Here is a 22,809-nt window from a genome sequence, read left to right on the forward strand (position 1 = left end):
GCACAAGTTTGGCAAAACTCATCTACTTATGCAGGCTTGAATAGATTCCTTCAGCAGGGTGCTGATTGAATCGGGACAAAATACTTTCTGTTTCTCCTTAAAGGATTGTTTACTCGGGAAAAATTAGCCTCAGACAAAAAAAATGAGTTTTTGTGCATTTTAAACTGAAGGTCCCTGAACACAACACGCAGGGATGAAAATGCAGAATCATAAAAGACACAACTGGGCTTTTTTTCTAATCAATCTTTTATGATGCGTTAATAAGAAGCTCTGGCGGTTTTATACAAGGCTGCTTCATATTTGTCATATTTAGATGTTGCTCAGTTCCAAACATGCGCACAGTTTTGGGGTTGACGCAGAAGCTGGACCTGATCCTTGTGTCACTCTGAATCTTAGGTTGAAGGCTGAGCTCCAGCTGTGCTCTGTCACTAGTCTGGACCCCACACACTCGTCTCCGTCCTGTCATTTCTTCTGGCCGTCGCCAGAAGGTCGTTTCGTGTGCCGACGGCCCCGAGGCTGAACTCTGCTGACACCAGCTGACTGGTGACTCGGCGTGTTCCTGACTGCCTGCTCGTCTCCCAGATTTATAGCTCCTGCAGAGAATCTCACTGTTCTCTGCAGCCTCTTTAGGAGTTTGTCGAGGCTTTCTGACACTAGGGGGAGTTTTCTTCATCTCGCAGAGGTCCTTCCTCTTCTTCCTCCTCCTCTTATATCTTTTTATACTGGATTCGAACTGCCCTCCGTTGATTTCAGGGTCCTTTGGTTTCAAGTTTTCTGCATGTTGAATGTTTTAACAAATGTGTTTAGTTTCACTTTTTTCACGTACAATAACTGCAAAACACACAAAGGTTTTCTTGTTAAGCTTGACTTAATTATTGACCATAAATATGAAAGACAGCACTTAATGATGCTTTTTTTTTTTTTTTAAAAAGCTGTGAATTACGTTCTGAAATACATGCTGAATTACCAAATGTTACTAAATGTTGTCCTTAGCTGCCAGGAAAATATGAGAAAGTCAAATTACATAATCGCAAATCTCCTGCAACAATCCTGCATTCATGAAAGTGTTTTCGGCTGTGGAGTCATGGACACGTGTCCTGGATTTAGATATGTTAGCCGAGCTTCTAGCAGTGAAATGTAGTCACATACTCCCAGGACTAAAAGAATTAAAACAATATTTTGTTGTGTTATTGTGCTACTTCTCCTTTCTTGTGACACGAATCCTTAACTCACAAGTCATCTTCACTCTCATTCCTGGAAATGCACATTTTTTCCATACATTCTTTAATTTAGCAATTGAAAGACAGGGTGAAAGAGCTCCAGTAATCTGAACATCAACGCAGTGTGTATCCACACCTGGCAGGGGTGTACACACACACTGTGTTGACGTAAACCTGACAGGGGTGTTTTCTCCCAGCGTGGCCGCTGCAGTGGTCCTGTGGTGAAGCTGCACCGTGGGCCTCAGTCAGCCTCCTGATGCTGTTGGCACAGTTGTCAGCTGCAGTGGCTCAGCTGCTCTGGGCTGGGCCTCTAATAGACGGGAGGAATCCTCCACACCACACACACACATCCCAGACGGGCCCCCAATGGCCGCGTGTCCCATTTGCCGTGACCAGATACTGTTTCAAGTCTCAGTAGGGGAGAGGGTGAGGGGGGGGGGGGTGCAGTCACCGGCACGGACACCTCCGCTCTCCTCAGTCAGTCAGTCGGCCAGTTCCGCCTGGTTCACACACACTGATAAAGGGATTACATTCAGCAAACAGGCCTGGAAAGAGTCTTCATCCTGCCCTCTTTTAACTCTTCTCCTCTGCCACCTCTTTCTGTCTGTCCTCAGCCAATGAGAAGATTGACGACATCAATGGCTGCCCCAAGAGCCGTTCTCAGATGGTGAGTGAGCTTTGAGTTTGTTATGGCATACCGCTGTGAAATGCATTGTGTGTGTGCGTGTGAGTGTGAGTGAGAAGTAACGCCCCTCTTTGATGTCTCCTCATGCCAGAGTCATTTGTGAGTGGTCGTAGATGGAGCTTGCTCCTTCAGTTATATTCACTTGAGCGGTGGCGCGGGCTGTCGTCTCTCTAACGTCTGGCTCAGGCTTCTGGAAGCTGGCGCTCAGTCGGAGCATCTCAGACTTTTGGTTTTGGTCAGTCTGATTACACGTGCAGAGACGGATGAGAAAGTGAAGCGTTTAGAGGCAGCGATGATGATGATGTGACTTCTGGCAGGCGGCAGGTACGGACGTGTCGTCACCTTTGGAACGGCGCTGGTGGCATTCCACTGTTTTCACAGTCTGGTCTCCTCTGCGGGAAACCAGCCGACGGTGCCCTGTGGCGGGGCTGCCCCCGGCTGAATGCGTAGGGTCGTAAATTGGGCCAGTGTGCCAGCTGATGGGGCTATTTCTGGCCACCAGCCAGACGCTGAAGCCTCTCAAAGCACCAGAGAGAGAGAAACACGCCCATAGTTAACAACTGAGGAGGAGCTGGAGGCACAGCTGATCCCCCGTCCCTTCATTACAATACCTTTACTGCCATGCTCAAGAGCACGGCCTGGTTTATTTAAATTGCAGCAATCTCTTCTCTTTGCTGCCATTTTTCTGTGCAGATGCTTTGAACTCTAAAATAATAGTAAAATAGAAAGTCTCGAGCTCAGGTGCAGCCGGGATCTTTGCAGTTTGGCTCCCACTAAGTGAGCAATCTAAAGTTTTGTCTTCTGAATGCAACAATGGCCCCATATCTAGTGGTTTGTTTTGTTTTTTTTACATCCTCTGGCTGAATTCACCATGATTCTATCGACAGCGATGCATAATTCTGTCATATGACATAAATTAAAGATAATTCCAGGTGGTTTTATTGGCGTCCTGCTTATTTCTGTAAAATTAAAATAAGACATTGATCCTTAAAGCATCAGAGCTCTGAGACTCCTGGGTCCCGAGGACTCCAAACCACTTTGTCCAGCCTGGTTTGGGGGGGCTGGCATGATCAGGTGTAGCCCTGCTTACATTAAACCTCTGACCGCGCCTCCACATTAACTTTAACACATTAAAAAACCAATATAAACGTCTTCTGTATTACAACTCTACGTTTGTGATTCTGCTAATGGTGTTTGCCAGTCATGCAGCAAAGAGTGTTCTTTGTGACATTGTTAATTGCATAATGGCTGTCAGAATGGCCTTTATTGAGCATTGGATAAGCTCAGATTTGCGCGTTTGTGAGTATTTATGGATTTTGTGCATAATCTCAGTAGGTTTGTCAGCTTTGCGGCAAAATCTGAAGCAGTCAAGCAGCGCTAAGGGCAGGTGGAACCACAGCCATTATGCAAATGTGTGCTGTGTGGGTTGAATCACTGTCAAAACAAACACAAACAAACACTAACACACTACGGTCACGAGAGATCAGCTCACAGCTGGTTTGGAGCCAGAGCGGCCACTTTAACTAAGCTATGTTTCACTGCTTTCAAACCTCCAGAAGCTTCCAAGAGCTGCTGCCAATTAAACCAACACTTAACTTAACCTTCTGAACTAATAAACACTCAACTGAGCACCACGCATGGAGGAAACCGATCTCTTTCTGCACTAGCTAATTAGCATGCTGGCTACCAAGCTTGCTTTTACAACTGTCTCACTCTCGTTAAATGGAACCCTACCGTCAGGTCATCACTAAACCACCCAGCGTGTGTGTTTGTGTGTGTCTCTGCGCGTGTGTGTGTGTGTGTGTGTGTGAGCTAGAGTTTGATTTGACACTGAGCTGCTGAAACTACACAGGATGCAAGACACACACATTAAACACACCTGGGCTGTTTTGTTCCAACTTCCTCACTAAAAACCTTATGAAGTGATGGGATTTTATTTTCTTAACTGGGAAACCAGCCAGACCTGCCAGAGTCCACACTGCTGCTGCTTTTAAAGGACAGTAACAGAACATTTACTGTCTTTACTATTATTACTGAAACGGGTGATGGATCAGGTTGTCTAATGTCACTGCCGGTGTGTCCGTCATCAGTATGCAGGGCGAGAATGTCCCCCCGCACGCCAACATCAGTGACGGTCACTTACAAATGTCACGATCCTGCATGTCCAAACCTCCAGCTGGTGTGAAATACTCCAATCTTTAAAAGGCAGGACATCACATACGTACCATACTGGCTATGTAATGGTCTAACCGAGGTGCATGCTGGGCCACAGCTCTGCCGTGTTACAGTTGCAGTTGCCATGAACCCATTCTCTCGTTGTCTGAGAATCTGGCGTTCTGAGGGGTGTATTCAATCAGAACTGCATTAAAGGTAAAGTAGTGCTGTTTCTCACTGTGTGCACTTGTCTGTACTTGTGTACTCTCGATGGGTCTTGGGAAACAAGTGTGCTCCAAGTCCTTGGTTGTGTCCTTGCAATGCCCGTTGTATCAGGTATGCATTACGCGTGCCTCGGTATCCCACAATGCATTTCACCTCAGCCAGCAACATCAGCAGCAATGGCAAATTTACAGACCTCCAAGTACAGACTCCAGGAGTTCCCAAGTCCATCCCTGAGGATTTTGTACAGAGGATCGCGTAACTCCTTCTTGAGTAAGATGAGCACTGTAGATCTCATCATGAGAGGAGTTTATATTTCCATTAACACTTGCTTAAATAAGCACCTGTGTTCAGAGCCATCTTGCTCGACTGGTTTTTCAGCCTGCAGATTACCTCCTGCTGCAAAGAGAGAAATAAGATCAGAAAACCAGCAGAAAGCTGGTGCAGCTTGTGTGTTAAACTGCTCTGACAATAGAGCTTTAACCTTCAGGTGCTTTATGAGAACACACCCAGAGCTTACCCGGGTCCCTTCACACGGGGATCTTTAGCCAAGATCACTGAAAGCAGAGAGCAAAAGATGCGCTCATGATTCATCGAATGGGTTTAATGTTCGATCAGGAGGAGCTGATGTCTGCTGAGTGGGAGAAATATAGATGTGACAAGTGCGTCTGTGGGTCATCACATGACAGACTCACAAAAAGCAAGAATCATCTGAACAGTAATATAACCCAGAACGGCAACAAACGTGCTGGTTTTAGTAGCTGATCACGTGATCATGACCAACATGTTTGTGTAAACATTCATCCAGATTTACATGCTTGTATCTCCTTAAATGTCCTCATTGGGGAAGAAATTATTATATTTATAAAGCCCAGGCATTTCTTCAGTCTTGGGAAAAATGTGACCTTGTTTGTTCTTGCATATTCCTTCTGGAAAGTGGAAGGTTTTTAGAGGACAAACCGAAGCATCTTAATTATTCTGTGCACAGCTTAGCGAGACAACGTTAGCCTAGCCGCAGGACGTTGGGTTATGCTCGTCAAAGCAGACAGTCATTTCATTTGTTGGGAGGTAATTCTCTATGTTCAACAGGCAAAGTTGGTTGCTGTTATCCGTCAATACTCCTGCGAATGAAGCCCTACAGAGGCAGCACGGCCACGTGGGCGGATTCCATGAGATTCCACTCTCATAGCATCAAATGACTAACTGCTGCGGGCAATTAGCTTCATCTGCTAAATGAATCCAGTATTTCCTGATGCATCAGAGCATCACCATCACCTGACCTAAATATTTTTGTTGATATACACAGTTTTCCACATATTATGAACCACTTTTAATATATCTAAGCTTTTTACCCTCGTTTATATGCTAACACACTTGTTAACATGCCTCCTTTTTCCACATCTACCAATGCAATAAAATGGTGACATGATTGTTGACCTAGTTTGCCTTAGATTGCACGTAAATTAAAACAGTGCTTTATATTAGAGGTGAGTCATGATAATAGCCGCTGATGTCATAAAGTGTGACGTCTGCACTATAAATTTGGGCTCTTTATTATATGCCATGTTTAAAGTGTTGTGTTGATGATCTATAAAGGCAAAGATTGCTTCATTTGTCTTTGGTCTTCTGTTTCTCCCCTCAAACTTTCTTTGTTCAGCCTAAAAGCTCAGTCATGTGACCTCCAGATTACCAGGTCGAAGGTTGTGCGTTTATTGTCCACCCGTGTTGCAGAGTGCACAATAACGTCATTTAGAAGCAGAAACAAGAGGCACAGGTGTCTGATAAAATGGACAAAGGCCAGATGATGAGTCCTAAAATCTCACTTGTCTGATTGAAATAACACTCAGCAGTGGTTGAGACCACTGATGGGATCTCTTTTTGTTATTCACTTGTGTACTTTATATGTTGTGATTGGTAGCCGCATGCTTAGTTATCAGTTTTCAGACATGCACCCTCCCTCTCTCTAGCCCGTCCTCTCTCGCTCTCTCTCTCTCGCTCTCTCTCTCTCATTCAATCAGTCACACACACACACACGCACACACACGCACACACACTCACACACATCACAGTAGCGTGTGTGTGATGGGAGGAAGTGTTTGCTCAGAGGCTGGTGGTTGCACGCTGCTGCTGGGAACCAGAGCAGGAAATGATAGAGGTGCAAGCTGAGGCAGGGACGGATCACCCGGCCGGGCAGGTAGGAGAGCGGCGGCGTTCTTCAGCGTGAGACAGCAACCGGAGCGGATTGCTCTCCCAGCTCGGTGAAAGGCATTTTTGTTGTGAGTCTCAGGAGTGCTTCTCCTTTTTAAGGTTGACTTGCTTCACGGTTTGTGCTCCTGAGAACTTGTTAAAATTCACTGTGACAGGCGTGTGATGATTGTTCGTGGACCACAGTGACAAATGTCTGAACATGCTAACAGACAGGTTTAAGGCTTTTGTTTCTTTTTAAATTGCTTTTGTAAAGAAACCAGTGACCAGGGAAACCAGTGAGCAGCAGCTCAGAGTCATTTTTATGTGTCCTCCTCATCTCTCGACAATAGTTTCTGTCCTCAGTCATGATGGACAGACGTTTGCACTGACGTCTCCCCTCACCTTCCATATTTGCATGTTCACCTGTTCCCAGTTTGTAAAGGAAAAATGCCCCATTTGGCTGGGATTTAAAACACTTCTCTGTAGCGTATGTGGCTTTTTGTCCCACTGAAATGTTTGTGTTATTGTTATTGCGCGTTTGTTGGACAAATCCTTGGCCCAGATCGAGGCTTGGGTCCATGTTTCTGCCATTAGCCATGGAAGCTTCAGCATGGAGGAACCTGGAGATCCCAACAGCGACGTTTCTTTCTGAGAACTTCACTTGAAATTCTCGGTCCCCTGAAGGTTTGATAGCAAAACGTTCGAGTGTGTCCGGGCGGGGGGGTTGGAGCATCTCGGCGGGGACGGGCTGACATTTATAAACGAAGCAGCATTTCTGCAGGCGGCTGCTGTTTTCCCTTCAGCTGCACCCGGGAATTTGGGACAGTTTAGTCAGCTACTCAGAAGAGTTTTAATCTGAGGGGAGAAAGACTCGGGGTGGGGGGTGTGGGGGGTGTGGGGGGTATATTTCACAGAGGTTTATTTTTAAGCGCTGGTATTTGTATCGGGCCATATTCTACATTCCCGTTGTTCCTGCATGTTCTGCCGCATCTCCTCAGCTGAAAAGCGTGTCTGCCCCTCCGGCAGCTGTTTCTGGGGTCAGAGGTCACGGCAATGACGGCAAGAGCTGCACTGCTGCTTTAACTCTGTGACCCCCTAGAAAATTGGACGTCAACAAAGCTCAGGCTGAGACGTGCTGCTGATATCAAAGGTCAAATCGGGAGCAATCAAACAGAAATTGATTCATGATAATGTGGGTTAATGTTGTGTCGGTAGATGTGAAGATCTGCACTGGTTTTAGTCCATCGATCCCAGAACCAGGAACATGTTTGTCTGTCTTTAGGCTTTGACATTTCAGTGAATAGAAATATGCAAGTGGTCGACTGTCTATTAAAGGTAAACATGATCAACACCGGGGAACCAGTGCTGGTGGAGTGGAATTATACTGGATCTACTGTAAAGACTGTGGTTGATTTGGAAACATTGGTGGATCGCTGTTGCTCTGTCGCCAGGATCTGAAGACATTTTCACCTCACCACAGACCCACACGCTCCCTGACAGGGAACCGGCAGCGGGAGCTGTGGGTCAGTTATATATAGTGGGTGTGTATTTAGTGTAAAGATATCATGAATCTCTAGTGAGCGGGACCCTCCTGCTCACGGCCCACACCGGTCTCTCTTACGGAGGACGTGCTTCCCATGTGTTCCACCTCTAGCAGCAGAATGTGGCAGGTTCGTCCTGCTGTTATAAATCTGCACTCACTGGAAATGAACGTCACGCTGTAAAAGATTTAGTAGCACTTTAACCTTTGCACATACTGTAAAATGCTTTTAAATGCCCATTTAACAGTCAATTCTTGACTTAACTGCACGCCCCCCCGCCCCCCCCGCCCCATCCCCTGTACGCGCTCTGGAAAGCAACAGCTGTGCCATATTGATATCTTTTACTGTTGTTCGTGGGGTGTTTGCTCTCTGAAAACAACAGTTAGTAAACTGGGATGGCCCATTCATCTGCCGGGTGACTTGTTTTATTTAGTTTACTCTGTGATTACGTGTGCCAGGCAGTAGGCTCGCTGCATAATGGGCTCTAAACAAAGCCGGTCTGCCCCTCAAATCCAATCCTGGCCGTCCAGCGACAGCTCAGCAGTCTGCCCGGGCTGCCAGCTTTCATAGCACTGTAGATTAGTCTATTTTTTTGTACTGTTCAAGATTCCTTTGTATATTTAGTGCCGAAAACTTCACTTATCATCCTGCCATCGCGAGGAGGAGTCTCCCACTGCAGAGCAGTTGGCTCCTCTCATATTATTCAAATATGCAAACGTAGATGCAAATGTTGAGCGTCTTACAGCTGCATCTGTGTCCCTTTGTCCAGATCGAGAACATCGACGCCTGCCTCACGTTCCTGGCAGCCAAAGGAATCAACACCCAGGGTCTGTCTGCGGAAGGTAAGCTGGGCTCCTGCATGCAGCTCTTACTGGTGGCAGAGAGGCAGACCAGACCAGACCAGACCAGACCAGACCAGTCCTGGCTGCATCAAAACAGTGTTATCTTAACCTTCCCAGGACACAGACCAGTACCCTCAACCACAACATCATAATTTACATAAAACTACTGATCCAAACTGTCTGGATTAAAACCTTCCAGTGATATAGCTTATCTGAAAGGTTTCAAATGTGTGTGTGTGAGTGTGTGTGAGTGCGTGTGTGTGTGTGCACGCTCTTTCCTATAATGATTCTGGTTATTATTATGGTTGATGATGATTACTACTGTCCTTCCTGACACGCAGAGATCCGGAATGGTAATCTGAAAGCCATCCTCGGCCTCTTCTTCAGCCTGTCCCGCTTCAAGCAGCAGCAGCAGCAGGCCCAACGGCAGAACTCGCAGCCGTACCTGCCCCAGAGCTCCCACCCTCCGCTGAGCCACCAGAGCAGCTCCCCGGCACAGCTCGGCCACGCTCCGCATGGGACGTCTGCCACCGCAGCCCAGAAAGCAGCAGCTCAGGCCGAGATGCAGTCCAGGTGAGGCAGGACGGGTCCGTTCAGACAGGTTCTGAACTCTTGACCTTGAGTCTGGGTGAATGGGTTCGTCCGAGTTCTTCACTCGTTTCTGCTGAGCTAATCCCTCATTTGATCACCTCAATCTTCACATTCCCACTTCCTGTCATTTGTAAATCTGACCTCTCTCTCCTCTGCCATTTTATGTGCTTCTCCTTTAGGGATGGCTCTCAGAGTAAACTTCTCAAGTTTTCCCTGGGTCAGAAAAAGACCTCTAGGTCAGCGCCTTCTGCCTGTCTCATTTCTTGCTCCTCTCTTTCCTTCACCTCACTTCCTTCCCTCCCCATTCCTGGAACTAGTAATTGCCCCTAATGATGGCTAACAATTCTGACATACTGAAATGAGTTTCATGCTGTGTCTTTGTCAGTGATCAAGGGCAATTTCTACCACTCTATCTAATATGCATGAATGGTAGCCTTAAGCAGACATAAACGAAAGCTCTGGGCTCCATTTTCGGACTTCCCCGTTTGTCTGGCAGTGCGCCTCATTTGACAAGCTTGCTAAATGGACTGTGAAGGACCTTTAGATAACCCTTAAGTAAATGCGTGTGGTTGTGTGTATGTAAGCCTGACAAGCACTCCCGTCTCCCCTTAATGTAACTTTATAAATAACACCTAGACAGTCTGTGCATTTGTTGCTCAGATTTTTCCTTTTTGTATTTCATAATAAACATATTGATTCATCTTGCATGCAGTGCAGTAATGTGTGATGGTACACCTCAAAATTGGATTTAAAATGTAGTTTTGCACGTTCCCATCCCTGAATCTCCTGAGCCGCAGTGCAATGGCACCACCATGTGGCCACTGTGTAGAATGACTTTGTGTTTTGACGACGCTTTTTACAATGAGCCACAGTACGACAATGATTTTTAATAAACTGCTTGTTGAACGTAGTGGAGGGGAAATTTAGGAATCTAACATGTAATCTGTGGCCACTGCACAGCCAGCTCCTTCCCCGGTGCTTTCAGTGTCTAGACATGGATGTTTCTCTTCAGTTTAATGAAGAGGGTGGAAGGAGAAGAATGATGAATGATTTCTTTAACCCTTTTTTAAAAACTTTTAATCTGTCATAAACTTAAAGTTAAACCCACCCCCTCCATCAGACTTCCCGGCCCCTCGGCGAGGGTGTCCACTGCCGGCAGTGATGTCCCTTCAAGAGGCTCGATTAGCGCTGCTGGGAACCGCCGGAGCCAGGGCTTCAGCGACAAGACCAAAACCAGCTCACACTCGAGCCGAGGTAGGCCCCTCATGTCTGAGGCACACACTTTTGGTTTGGAACATGTAGCTACCACCTACAGTTGCTGTTAGCTGCCGTCATTTGGTTTGCAGGTATTTGATTTTCTGTACATGTGATAATTTCGGTGCATTGAATCAGAAGTTCTGGGTTGGGTACTTTTGTATGAACTCTATAAAGTTGCTTTAGATGACCATTAAAGTTGACCAACAACCTTAGAATGAAAATGTTCTTTTCTGCTTAGTGTTTGAGGCCCATGGACGATTTCTTTTTGATTGTAGAGGCTGGAGAACAATGTGATCTGAGCATTCACGGTATCCCAAAGCGAAGAATCTGCTGAATGGTCCAACAGTTGGTCCAACTGGTGTTGAGAACATGGTCGTGAAGGCCGAGACCGAAGTACAGACCTGGTTTCTGCCATCCGCATGCTCAAGTTTCCCCGTGTGTCCTGCGGAACACGAACTGTACTTATATATTCGGGAGAAAGATGTTGAAACAGTTTCTGTCACAACTCAGTGGGACAAAGCTTTTTATAGGCCGTGTTCAGTCTAAACTCATTACCCTTTGTTAGAGTAGGATTCTGACCGCCTACAGAGAGAGAGAGGGTGACATACGAGGTGTGTGTTTGAGTGTGTGTTAAACAGTGACAAATTAACTGGGGCCACCACTGTTAGCAGCACAGCGGAGGGCTTCTCCTGTGTGTGGGGAAGATAAAAAGGTTCCCTGGACAATGGCTGGTGTGAGCAGAACAAGCAAGCGTTTTCATGAAAAGGTCCGCTGAGACGTGGCCAGGAGTTAGCATGTAGTTCTGTTTAGAGTTGAGGAGCGTGCTGATATCAGTGGCCGTCTCCTGCTCATTTGGACTGGTGGCCAATTCAATAATCGGAAGGTGGTCCGGAGCAAAAAGTGTTGGACGATTGGGCTTTTTTTTGGCTCACAGTTGCTGAGAGGTTGTCAGTATTTAGCCTGACATGCAGCTGAGCTAATGTGAGCATCATTTAGCTTGGCTTAAGCCACCTGTGTGAGGTCCTCTGACATTTCTTTAATATACACAACTCTTTCATCAATAACTGGGCTCTGCTCTGGTAAAAACATGTATGTTAGCATGTTTGTGTCTGAAGTCGATCATATTCACACTCCTCCTCCTCGCACTGAGCTTTACATGCTGCCAAGCCCCTCCCCTCCTCTTTAGTCAGGCACCACACTCCTCCTCCTCCTCCTCCTCCTCTTCCTCCTCCTGCTGCACTCTCTGGATGGTTGGCTGTAGTATGGGACTCTTCCTCCTCTCCTGTCCATCTCCTCCTGTTTTTTCTTCCTGTCTCTCTTCCTCTTGGACCCCTGCAGCTCTCGTGCATGAGGTTTGTAGCTCACCTGTCGCCACTCTGCAGGTTAAAGTTTAACGTGTATAAGGTTGAACTACTGTTAAGTACAGCTTATTCAGGTGATTCTTTTTTACTCTTTTGTTGTTGGTCGTTAAAAGTTTTATAGATGTGTATTTACAGCAGCGGGTCTTTTTTTTGGTTGCTTCAATTCTTCTGTTAGGAATTCAGATCTGTCAAATCTTTGTTGCTCCAATGTGGAATTCTTTGGTAATTTGCTTTCTCTTCATGCTGCGTTTCCTTAGATGATGCATTTGCGTGTTTTTCTCCTCAGATGTGTGGTTAAACTTGTAAATGTTGTTGCCGGGGGGGCTCACACACCTGCAGCCTGTGTTCTGGGACCAGATCTGCTCTGTGTCAATGGTCCTGACACCAGCAGGCAATCACATTAGTGCACGGCTGCAGCGTGAGCAACCAGGCCCAAATCCTGTCCCCTGTTCTGTCCTAACACATGGTGACAGGGTCCGGGGGCACCTGTGGTTGTGTGTTTGTGTGTGCGCTCCGACTGTATCCGTGTGTGTGTGTTTCTGAATGCTCGATGCTCTTCCTGAATGAAAAGCTTTCTGATGAGCTCCAGCGTCACTGTTTGAGTGAATTCATGTGGAGAAACTTTTAAAAGTTTCGGTCTCCACACAAAGGCCGGCTGTCCCTCTCACTTTTCCGAGCACAATAAGTGAGGAGAGGAAAAGAGCGAGGGAGAGAGAAAGAGGAGGCTTCTGAAACGGGACATGATGAGGAAGCAGAAACCTGCAGCCTCAGAGATGGTGCCAAATCTGAGCCTGATTTGCCATTCAAATAGGAAGGATTGTCATCTTAGTTTCTACAGCGCAAATATGTGTTCATGGTGGCAGCAAAGACGTATTCATGTAAGTAAAGATTTGAATTAGCCGACAGACTCAGAAGGTTTCGTCTGATGTGTGTGACCAGGGCGGCAGGCGGTGGCCCGAGGTCCAAACGGTGCCAGCCGCTGTGACCTCGAATGCATTTACTGCCTGTTTTTATGTGTGCGAGTGGTCGCGATGCTCTGCAGAGGGAAGTGTCATTTAAAGGGGCAGTGCACAATATTGCTGCAACAAGTGCTTTATCAGACACGCTTGCTAAAAATGACTACGGACGCACCACAGACCTGCCGTGCACCTGCACCCAGGGCGCCCAGACAGCTAAGCGCTAATTCCATTCACACGTGGTTTCAGGAGTGTCGTGCAGGAAATTGTGCCCAGGGTAATGTCACGTTTCGCTCCTGCGTGTGTTTCTTTGGGAGAGACGCCGTTAGAAGTTGGCGAGAATGACAAACATTCCGCACTGACCTTGAGCCGACGTGCATGCGGAGACGTGTTGACCGAGGCAGACGACCTCTGCTGGCACACTTTTCCTCGGTGGTAGAAGGTGGAAGAAGAACCATTAACAAGGTTCAGGAACACACACAAACACACACGTGTGACGGGAGCTTTGGGTCCACTTTGGCTGATTTAAAGTGCCCTGATATTATCGGGGGCTCGGACAGAAGCAGGCAGCCCAGCAGACTCTCTCGAGAGAGGGTCGGACAGGAAGAGCGGCGGTGGTCTCTGAGGCTCTGGCTGTCATTTTCTGCTCCCAGTTTTATACTCTGACCGTTATAATTAAGCAGTTCAGTTTGCAAACAGTGAAATTCTTTCAGCATGTTTCCGCAAGCAAAGAGCTGCTTTTATTCAAGGGTTTGGCTCAAGGCTCCGAAGGGTCGTGGGGTCAATGACCCATTCTCTGAATATGTTGGGACCTTTCTGTGTTTATTTTGAGGGAAACAAGCTTCATTAAGTGCAGTTAGTGCTGATAAGGAAAATGGAGCCAGATATATACCATATATATCCAAATATATACCAGTTTCTGTGTCTGGCCAAGACACGTGAGTGCAGTCTAGTGCACAGTTTAAAAGTAAAAATAGCAGCTCAGCTCACAAAAGCACGATCACGCGTTAATCTGATTTTAAGATCAGTCGGAGCTGGAGACCTTGAAAAGTTGCAGCTGTGCCCAGTTCATCCCAACACGTTGAATATTGACCACCTTTCTGCCCCCTTAGCAACTCAACTGGAGCGTGTCCTGTCCCGGTCACCGGGTCCAGGCACGACAATGACCAGCTCTTAGTGTGCAGGGCCTGTCTGTGTCCTTCCCAACTCAAAAGAAAAAAAAGAAAAAGATCCAAGCTGACCCAAATCAAGGGAACCGCATAGACTGCCTGTTGGCCCACATCAAAGCGTCGCTCATCTCAAACCTGCTGCACCAGTTATTCTCAGTGCCTGCTCCATAATCACAGCAGGTCCGCCTGTCATTCAGCTGAAACATAAAGGAAGCCGGCTATTAGCAACCTGACCCACTTTCCCAATTGCTAACTGCTAGCACGGCTAATTGGGCTCTAATCACTTCCTAATGGCTGCATTGTTTCAGGCTGCTCTCGCTAAACGCTAAACAGGGAGAGAAAGGAGAGGCTGCGAGTGAGTCTTTATTTCCAATTAGGACATGAAAGGAGCCGTAAAATGAAATAAAGTGAAGAGCCAGAAGGGAAAAGAGGTAAACAAGTGAATGTTTAAGAATCTGAAAAGCTTAATAAACATGAATATCATTCAAAGGTTTGAGACGTCGTCCATTTGGAATGACTGTCCGATTTCCGATGTCAACAGTTTAAATTGCTTTATGCAAAATAAAAAGGATGAAACATCCCAAAGCCCAAATGGTTGAGGACTTGAACGTCTTTACACCTCCTCATCACAGCGTCACAGCCTGGCCGGTGCTGGCAAATGTCTGTCTGCCTGCCTGCCTGCCTGCCTGTCTGTCTGTCTGCCTGCCTGTCTGCCTGCCTGCCTGCCTGCCTGTCTGCCTGCCTGTCTGTCTGCCTGTCTGTTTGTCTGTCTGCCTGTCTGCCTGCCTGTGTGTGTGTGTGTCTGTCTGTCTGTCTGTCTGTCTGCCTGCCTGCCTGCCTGCCTGCCTGCCTGCCTGCCTGCCTGCCTGCCTGCCTGCCTGTCTGCCTGCCTGTCTGTCTGTCTGCCTGCCTGCCTGCAGCAGTTGGGATTAAGCCCTGCACAGGCGCTCTGACTCTCTCTCTCATTGGCCATCAGTGTTGTTTTAAACTATTTAAATCTTACTGGTCTCAACTGGGAGTCTCTCTGGAAACTCTGGTTTTCAGTGCTGCTCTGTGAGTTCTCGGTAAGTTGAGCTACTCCCGACTCCCTTATCTCCCTTATCTGAAATAGAAGCCAACAGTAAAAGTGTTTTAGTGCGGCTGCGTACTCGGGACTTTATCTCCGAATTAAAGGGTTTAAGATTCTAATCCAGCAGTGACCTGTCAGCAAGAGGTAGTGAATCTTTATATCGGGGGGGGTTGGGGGGGGCAGCTGAGCAGAAAGAGCCCATATAAGTCAAAGCCTTGTAGGTTGTTCCTGCTGGGACCTGGCTGGCAGGACTTTACAGCACTTCTCTTTGTTCCTGTAAACAGTTTGTGATGGGCTCCACTCACGGTTAGTGCTGTCAGTGTTGGTACCCAGCCTGCAGGACAGTAAAGGAACCAGCACAGGCCCCTCCAGGCCCTTATAAGGACACTCTGTGTGGGGTGAACCAAGAGTCGCGCTCAGCCTCCGTATTTTTCTTATTGTTAAACTTGCATAAAAACGTCTGTCACACCAGTTTTCATCAGATCCTGTATTAATTTGCAGGGACCCCTCATGAATTAGCTGCTTCCATTATAACGTTTTATGGAGGAACAAATGCTAAAAATAACCATGCACATGCAGTGAACATGCAGCACAGACCACCCACAATACACACATTTTCTCCGAGAGGGATGAGCGTCCTCTTGTTCTGGTCTTCATCCGTCTAAAGATAACAAGCGTGAGAGGGATGTTTTGCTGCCCGTGTTGGTGTTTTATTCCCCTTTGCTCTCCCTCTGAAGTTTTGCTCAGTTGCTGAAAATGCTGCTGATTCCAGGGTTTTACCCTTCAGTCGTTGCTGATGTGTTTAAATCAAACTGAATGGAGAGTCTCACTCATCCCCGTGTGTGTATGAACACAGAAAATGCTACATTCATCCTACACGGGGGACATCGTTCCAGAATTCATAATATTAAAATATTGTTCTTGATTTTTTGCATGCAAATGAGAAGCTCTGGTTTAAAATGTCCGTGTCCTGCAGACTCCTCGGAGGGGATGACCTCGCAGCCTTGTGTGACGACCGAGCATGTCCCGTCATCTGCAGTGACCGTCAGCTCCGCCACCAGCATCTCTGCCGCTACCTCCGGGCTGATCTCCCCCCCGTCGTCATCGTCCTCCTCCTCCTCCACCACGGCTATTCCACAGCCCAACAGTAACGGCAAACCCTGGAGGAGCAAGTCCATGAGCTCCAAGCACGCTGCTGCCTCTGCTCCCTCCTCCACCATGCTGTCCGTCAAGCAGGAGAAAGAAGCCTCGGGCAAAGCCTCTGTGGCAGGTGAAGCCCCCAAGGCTGCCACTCAGAAGTCCATGCTGGAGAAGCTTAAGCTGTTTAACAGCAAAGGCGGCTCCAAATCCTCCAGCTCCAATGGAATCGGAGCACAGACTGATCACGCTGGCCTGGCCAAACAGCCTGGAGCAGGGCAGGTGGAGCGGGCAGAAACGGGCTCTAACACTGACCCCCTGGAGGAGGAGGATGGCAACGTTCGGCCCGGAATGAACGGGACCAGCAATGGGACGGCCTACGGTGCAGCCCCGTCTGCAGGCACGACTGTTTCCACGACGGCCAGCAGCCCCAAAATCGCCCTCAGGGGCATCGCCCAGCGCACTTTCAGCAGAGCTTTGACTGCTAAGAAGGGCTCTGTCAAAGGCAGTGACAAGGACAAGGAGAAAGGAAAGGAAAAAGTCAAGGAGGTGGGGAAGCGTGAAAGAAACATGGAGCTCAGGGGGGAGGAGCCTAAGGAGGAAGTAGCACCAGCTGCTTTAGACACTGACAGCTCAACAAAAAGGACCTCTAAAATCACCAGCTTCATTCCCAAGGGTGGAAAAGTGACCAAAAAGGACACTTCCACCCCAGCACACAGCGGAATACCAAAGCCAGGAGGCAAAGCCCAAGGAGTCGCAGCTAAAGCTTCCTCAGCGAAGGAGACGGGGGAAAGGCCTCGGAGCATGCGGTTAGTAGGGGGTCTGTCCACGCACCGTGGACCTCTGGACAGGGACAGGGACAGTAGGCACTCCAGCTCGACGTCCAGTCTGGCCTCCACAGAGGGAAAGAGCAGCGCCGCCCCGGTGGCAGGAGGGGGCACTACACAGAGCACAGCCAGCAACACTATCAGCGTGCAGCTACCTCAGAATCAACAGCACCACAGCCACCCCAACATGGCCACCGTGGCGCCGTTCATGTACAGGTGAGGCCACACCTGCTCATCATAATCTTCTTTGTTGAATGAAACAGTCGGGGAGGTCAACACAGCTCGCCCTCCATATTATAGTCAGCTGTACCTGAAATGGGCGGGGCCTGCACAGGAGGTGGGAGGGTCCTTGAATCATGTTTGAATGGGTTATATATTAGTAGACTGCTCTCAGATCAGTCTCAAAGCTGAGATTTGGATCTTTTTTTTAAAGAAAAATCTTTACATTTTAGTTCATTACAGCAGACACATCATTTGGAAATAAGCTTTGGATGTAACCTTCAGCGTTGTGACCCTGCAGGGGATTCTAAAACCTGCCTGTTTATATTTAAGTGTGTCCTCTGCACCTGTGCCTGCAACATGTGAGCAAGTGGACCTCTGACCCCTGTCTCACCCCGCTGTGATAAGGAACAAGAGCCCCTCACAGTCATTACTTTCCTGCCCCCCCCCGACATGCAGCTAACCAACCAGCCGCCACCTTCAGTATTATTTTATTGTTTTCCCCACTCTGTAAGAGTAAATCTGTGACAATAAAACAAAGATATTGATCTTCAAATGAACAGAAAAAAATCAAATAGTGCCTGTGACAGATTCATGGTCAAGTGACCCTGGTTCTGTTTAACCAAGGACAAAGTCCAGGATCAGGCAGCTGTGCATGACCGGGTCAACGCCGCCGTCTCAGTAAACACTGGCTCTGGCAGAAGGGAAACCACCCTGATTTATATATTCAAAAACGATTATTGCTGGCATCCAGAGATTAGCAGGCTTCAGTTTGGACCCTGGTCACAAGACCAGAAACAGCAGAATTAAGGCTTAATCAGGTTTATCCCTATTTCATGCATATTTTCTAAATATTAGGTTCCCACTAAATGCACAGTAATTCACAATCAATGGAATCCCCTCCCTCTCTGATCCCCTTGCACAACTTGTTTTCCCAGATCCCAAATAGACGGCGAGGGGACGCCAAACGAGGAGACAGGTACAGGAGGACTCGGCGGAGACGTTTCCCTCACCAAGAACAGCCAGCTCTCCATCGAGGACCTCTCTGGTGCGTAATTGCCGTCTTTGCACGTGTGGCCCCTTTCCCCTTTGTGTCCGCGTAAGCAGTTTTGTTCTGTCTGGCGGTCAGGTGAAGACCCGGAGACGAGGCGTTTGCGCACCGTCAAAAACATCGCTGACCTGCGGCAAAACTTGGAAGAGACCATGTCCAGCTTACGGGGAACTCAGGTCACACACAGGTACGGACTGAATGTGCATTTTATGGAGGTTTGGACCTGAAGAAGCTATTAAACATCTTTGTATTTCGAATAACTGAACATGTATGAAGAAACTGTGGTGATTGTGTTTAATTTCTTGGTTTTCATGTTGAAACTTTGACACGGTTTACAAATGCATTTTATAAAATGTTTTACAGTGGAGAACAGTAGCCCACTGTTGGGGTATAATGGGTGTGTGTAGCCTTACGTATGCTGCTGCAGCTGGGGGGGTTAAACAAGCCAAATCAGGCTAAATGTTTTCGATTTGTGTTAATAGCTTCAGCTCTGACTATTGAGCTTTCACATTCCTCATATTTAGTTTTCAAAAATAATAGAATATTGAAGAAGAATCTGATGTTTTCCTATAAAGAATCATCCGTTTCAGCCATCATACAGCTAATTATTAAAACTGGGTTGAGATGAGCAGAGATGGAAGCTCACATCTGCACCAGTGCTGGACTGAAATGGTTGAATCTGTGGGTCTCTGCTCTGCACATCTCACACAACAGTTGATCTGTCCTGTAACGGAACCATCAACCATCACTGCAAGATTTGATTTAATCTCTTGTTTCTTTTACCTGTTCAGCACCTTGGAAACCACCTTTGATGGAACTGTCACCACCGACATCAGCAGCACTGGAGGAACGGTCACCAACAGTGGCGGCAGCAGCCGCAGCATCCTCAGCCTCACCTCTTCTCGTCCTTCCCTGTCGTCATGGCGACTGGGCCAGTCCAGCCCTCGCCTGCAGGCGGGGGACGCCCCCTCCATGGCCAACAGTTATGGCGGCCGCGTTGCCGGCAGCCAGGGAGGACGCTACCTGTACCCAGGACACCTCCGACGGCAGCTGGCTGCCCGGGGAGGGGGCCTGTGCAGCCTGGACCTCGGGGACAGGACCGGGGAAGACATTGACCTGGAAGGAATGGAGGTCACCGGCTACATGAGCGATGGAGATGTGCTGAGCAAGAACATCACACGCACTGATGATGTCAGCAGCGGGTAAGGGGAATTCAACTGTTGTTTTTTAATCCCCTGCTGGGCCGGATATTTACAATTTAACAAGACTTCGCTGCATTTACTGGTCTGGTTAAAAACTACTTTAATGGTGCATTACCACCATCTGGAGCCTGGAAAAGGAAATAGATTTGGATCGTTCCTTCCTGGACCTTTATGTCCCCTGTCCGGGTCACAGAGGAGGTGCATGTTTGTGAAGGCAGGATACATGCCCCAATGTGAGCATTTTGGGGTTTGGCACTTTGCTCAAGGGCACCCTGGCAGTGCTCACACCTTCTGCGTTTTGTCTGCTTGAACCAAGAACCCTCTGCGTGTTGTGCTGCTCTCCCGTGTTTGTGGGCAAAAATATGCAGATTATGCCTTAATCCAGAAGAGGGCAGTAGAGTTCCTTGCTGACTGTTTCTGCCCGTGATCTGCTGATGTTCCACACTTCAGAGGTGCAACTCTGTGTGTCCACAAGTATCCTGCGTGTGTGTACAGATGCTGCGATGCTGATAACACCTTTCAGCGCCGCTTTCCGTGTCGGAACAGGCCCGGTTCACAGGCTGATCTGGGACGCTGCGTCATTATTATCAAATAAAACACCCTGCTGGTGAAGCGCTACAGACCGATGTGCTAAACAGAGTGAGGGGCTTTTAAAAAAAGCTGTGGTGGAAATGATTTTTCTGGATCCATTGATCTAGTCACCCTGCGGCTGTAGCTAAGTGCTTTAGACGACACGTGATACGTCTGAATCTGGATGAGGAGAGAAAAGAACAAGCAGCAGCCACACCTGGACGTGTGATTGATGCAAGCAGCTCAGATATTATCTCAGCCGCTGGCTCAGACCTGTCAGAAGGGCTGGCCAACAGCCTCATTAGGGTCTCATCCCTTATCATTTTGGTTTATTCATGTATCCCATGCGTGTCTCCACCCCTCTCACCTCCACCGACTGTAAAGCTCCTTCACAGGTCTGTTTGCATCCACTAACAGGTTCTTCCACACAATGCTGCGGTGTTTACTCTCAGAGGAGGAGCTGACATTTAGATGAGTGTTACAGTTTACCTCTACTTAAAAGTCAATTATAAGTAGTTTCCTCACAACAGTTTAGCTGAGCTCACACGAGGAGTAAAAACATGTTTCTGGTAGGTGATTATCAGCGATTAAGACTCTTTGAAGGCATTTTTAGTGAATATTCTGCTAATGTAGAACCAGTTTGCATGTATTGTTCGTGGATTCTTTATGTTCACACCGCACACATGTGAAGATGACCTGTTCTTTTCCACATGAGAGCGGTCCCGCTGATGTCTCAGTGGGACAATCTGACCAATATAGACCTAAAACAGTGCTGCTTTCTGCTTAAATAGTTAAATTTTATCCGGTTGCGCATGCATTCATTTATTCATAAAACCGGTGAGAAATGCTGACAGTGCAGAACTCTGACCAACAGAAATGCTCTTCTGCGTCATATGAGATGCCACAAACACACCACAAACACTTACTTTGGCAAGAAAATGGATTAAAATCCATCTTAGACTGGTGATAAATAATATCTTGGTGTAAAACAAGATTAATTATTGCCCTTAAAACGATAAATAATTAAACCAGTTGTCACCGTTATTTATCTCTCTAGTCACTTTTATCTTTCTTCTTCCTTTGTTAACTATGCAACTTGTGTCAGTACACACAATTAATGATGGTCTGTAAGATTATCCTATAATTTCATTGGTGTGTGCCCAGCCTAGACTGCAATGTTGGTCTAGAATAACATATTTAAGTGTAGCTTTTGCACAGACATGACTGATGGTTCCATTAATACCTACATCCAGTCTCCAGCCCTCGCATCTGTTTTTCCTTTCGGCATCTCTGGCCCTTTGGGACCCCCTCCACTACCAGCCAACACCCCGGCTCGGGGGTATGTTCCCTGATGTTACCCCCCACCCACCCCTCCTCCTGCCCCCTTCCCTCCCATCCCTGTTCCACCTAACACAGAGAGACCCAACCTCCAGCCAGGAGGGAAGAGCATGTGGAGCTGTGGAGAGAGGCTGCATACCAGCACTGAGCCCCAGCCGAGCAGCACACACTCGCACACACTCGCACGTGCATGGCTCTTTCCGAGGTTGCCAGTGGCAGCACTTCTGATCAGGCAGCGGGCGAACACGCTCTCACCTGCTGATATTTCTGCCAGAAGAGCAGAGCTGGAGAGCAGGTTCAGACCTGATCACAGACAGCAGGCAGACGCCGGAGAACCTCTGCTGAGGGGATTTGTGTCAACAGGGATCAGCATTCACCTGGACGTGATTATTTTTCCGTTGGACTGTCCGAGTTGCCATGTTTGAGGCTGAGAGGTATGTCACCATGTTCGAGCAGCTGTTTGCTTTAAGCTGAATGTGACATTTTGTGGCGTTCCTTTTGTCACGCTCCTGCAGTTTGATTTGCTCAGGTACTTTTGCTTCTCTTAGCTGTACAGCTGTGTAAATTGTACCTGTCTGCTAAGTCTCGGCCTGTAAACTTTCTTGTTTGGGCACGTTGGGCGCCGTTCAGGAGGTTACAGGTTAACTGAAGCAGTAGGACTGGGCGGTTCTGTTAATCAGTAGTGTGAGGGAGTGATGCAGGGGCTTGTGCCACGTCTGGATAGCTGCAGTGTTAGGTGCTTTAGGATAGTGGATGCAAGCCGTATATGATGCCTGATCCTCCCCCACACCCACACTCTTCTGTATTCAGAGATCTACCTGATTAATTCACTCTTCAGTTCAGCCCACTGACAGACAGTCGCAATCCTGCTTCTGTCTGTTTGTATTGCCTAATACCAGGAGAAATATCTTTAAGCTAGAGCTAAATCAATATTGAACTGTAGTGTTGCAAGCCTGTTACAAAAAACAAGTCTGACTGCTTGAACTAATATGTTAAAATCAAGCACAAAAGTCGAAGTCGTCTGTATTTTTCCTCACAAAGGTAGGTGATACCCTAAATGGCTGGGTTTAAAGGTTCTCTTCTTGATGTTGGGTCCACTCTGGTGCTTAAATGTAGAAACCCATTTTGGGTTTGAACTCTTTGTAATGGTTAGCAGACTGCTACCAGATGACCTGAGAACCGGGTAGTAGCCGCAGCGTTTGTAGAGCATC

General features: G+C 47.6%; 1 protein-coding gene across 7 annotated transcripts in view; it reads left to right on the forward strand.

Moving 5' to 3' along the window:
• Positions 1 to 22,809, forward strand: part of nav2a (neuron navigator 2a) — a 70,556-nt gene that overhangs the window by 17,765 nt on the left and 29,982 nt on the right. For 4 of the 7 annotated variants that reach the window (XM_057012506.1, XM_057012516.1, XM_057012537.1 and 1 more), the window contains exons 3-11: positions 1,835 to 1,887; positions 8,779 to 8,851; positions 9,193 to 9,424; positions 9,622 to 9,678; positions 10,563 to 10,696; positions 16,231 to 17,434; positions 18,376 to 18,485; positions 18,567 to 18,675; positions 19,280 to 19,690. In XM_057012506.1, the coding sequence (XP_056868486.1) occupies positions 1,835 to 1,887; positions 8,779 to 8,851; positions 9,193 to 9,424; positions 9,622 to 9,678; positions 10,563 to 10,696; positions 16,231 to 17,434; positions 18,376 to 18,485; positions 18,567 to 18,675; positions 19,280 to 19,690 (2,383 nt within the window). Of the gene's footprint in view, positions 1 to 1,834; positions 1,888 to 6,419; positions 6,558 to 8,778; positions 8,852 to 9,192; positions 9,425 to 9,621; positions 9,679 to 10,562; positions 10,697 to 16,230; positions 17,435 to 18,375; positions 18,486 to 18,566; positions 18,676 to 19,279; positions 19,691 to 22,809 lie in introns of those variants that run through there. The other 3 variants (XM_057012527.1, XM_057012554.1, XM_057012542.1) reach the window with 2 other exon arrangements.

This window comes from Takifugu flavidus, chromosome 2, assembly GCF_003711565.1.
Source record: "Takifugu flavidus isolate HTHZ2018 chromosome 2, ASM371156v2, whole genome shotgun sequence".
NCBI lineage: Eukaryota > Metazoa > Chordata > Actinopteri > Tetraodontiformes > Tetraodontidae > Takifugu > Takifugu flavidus.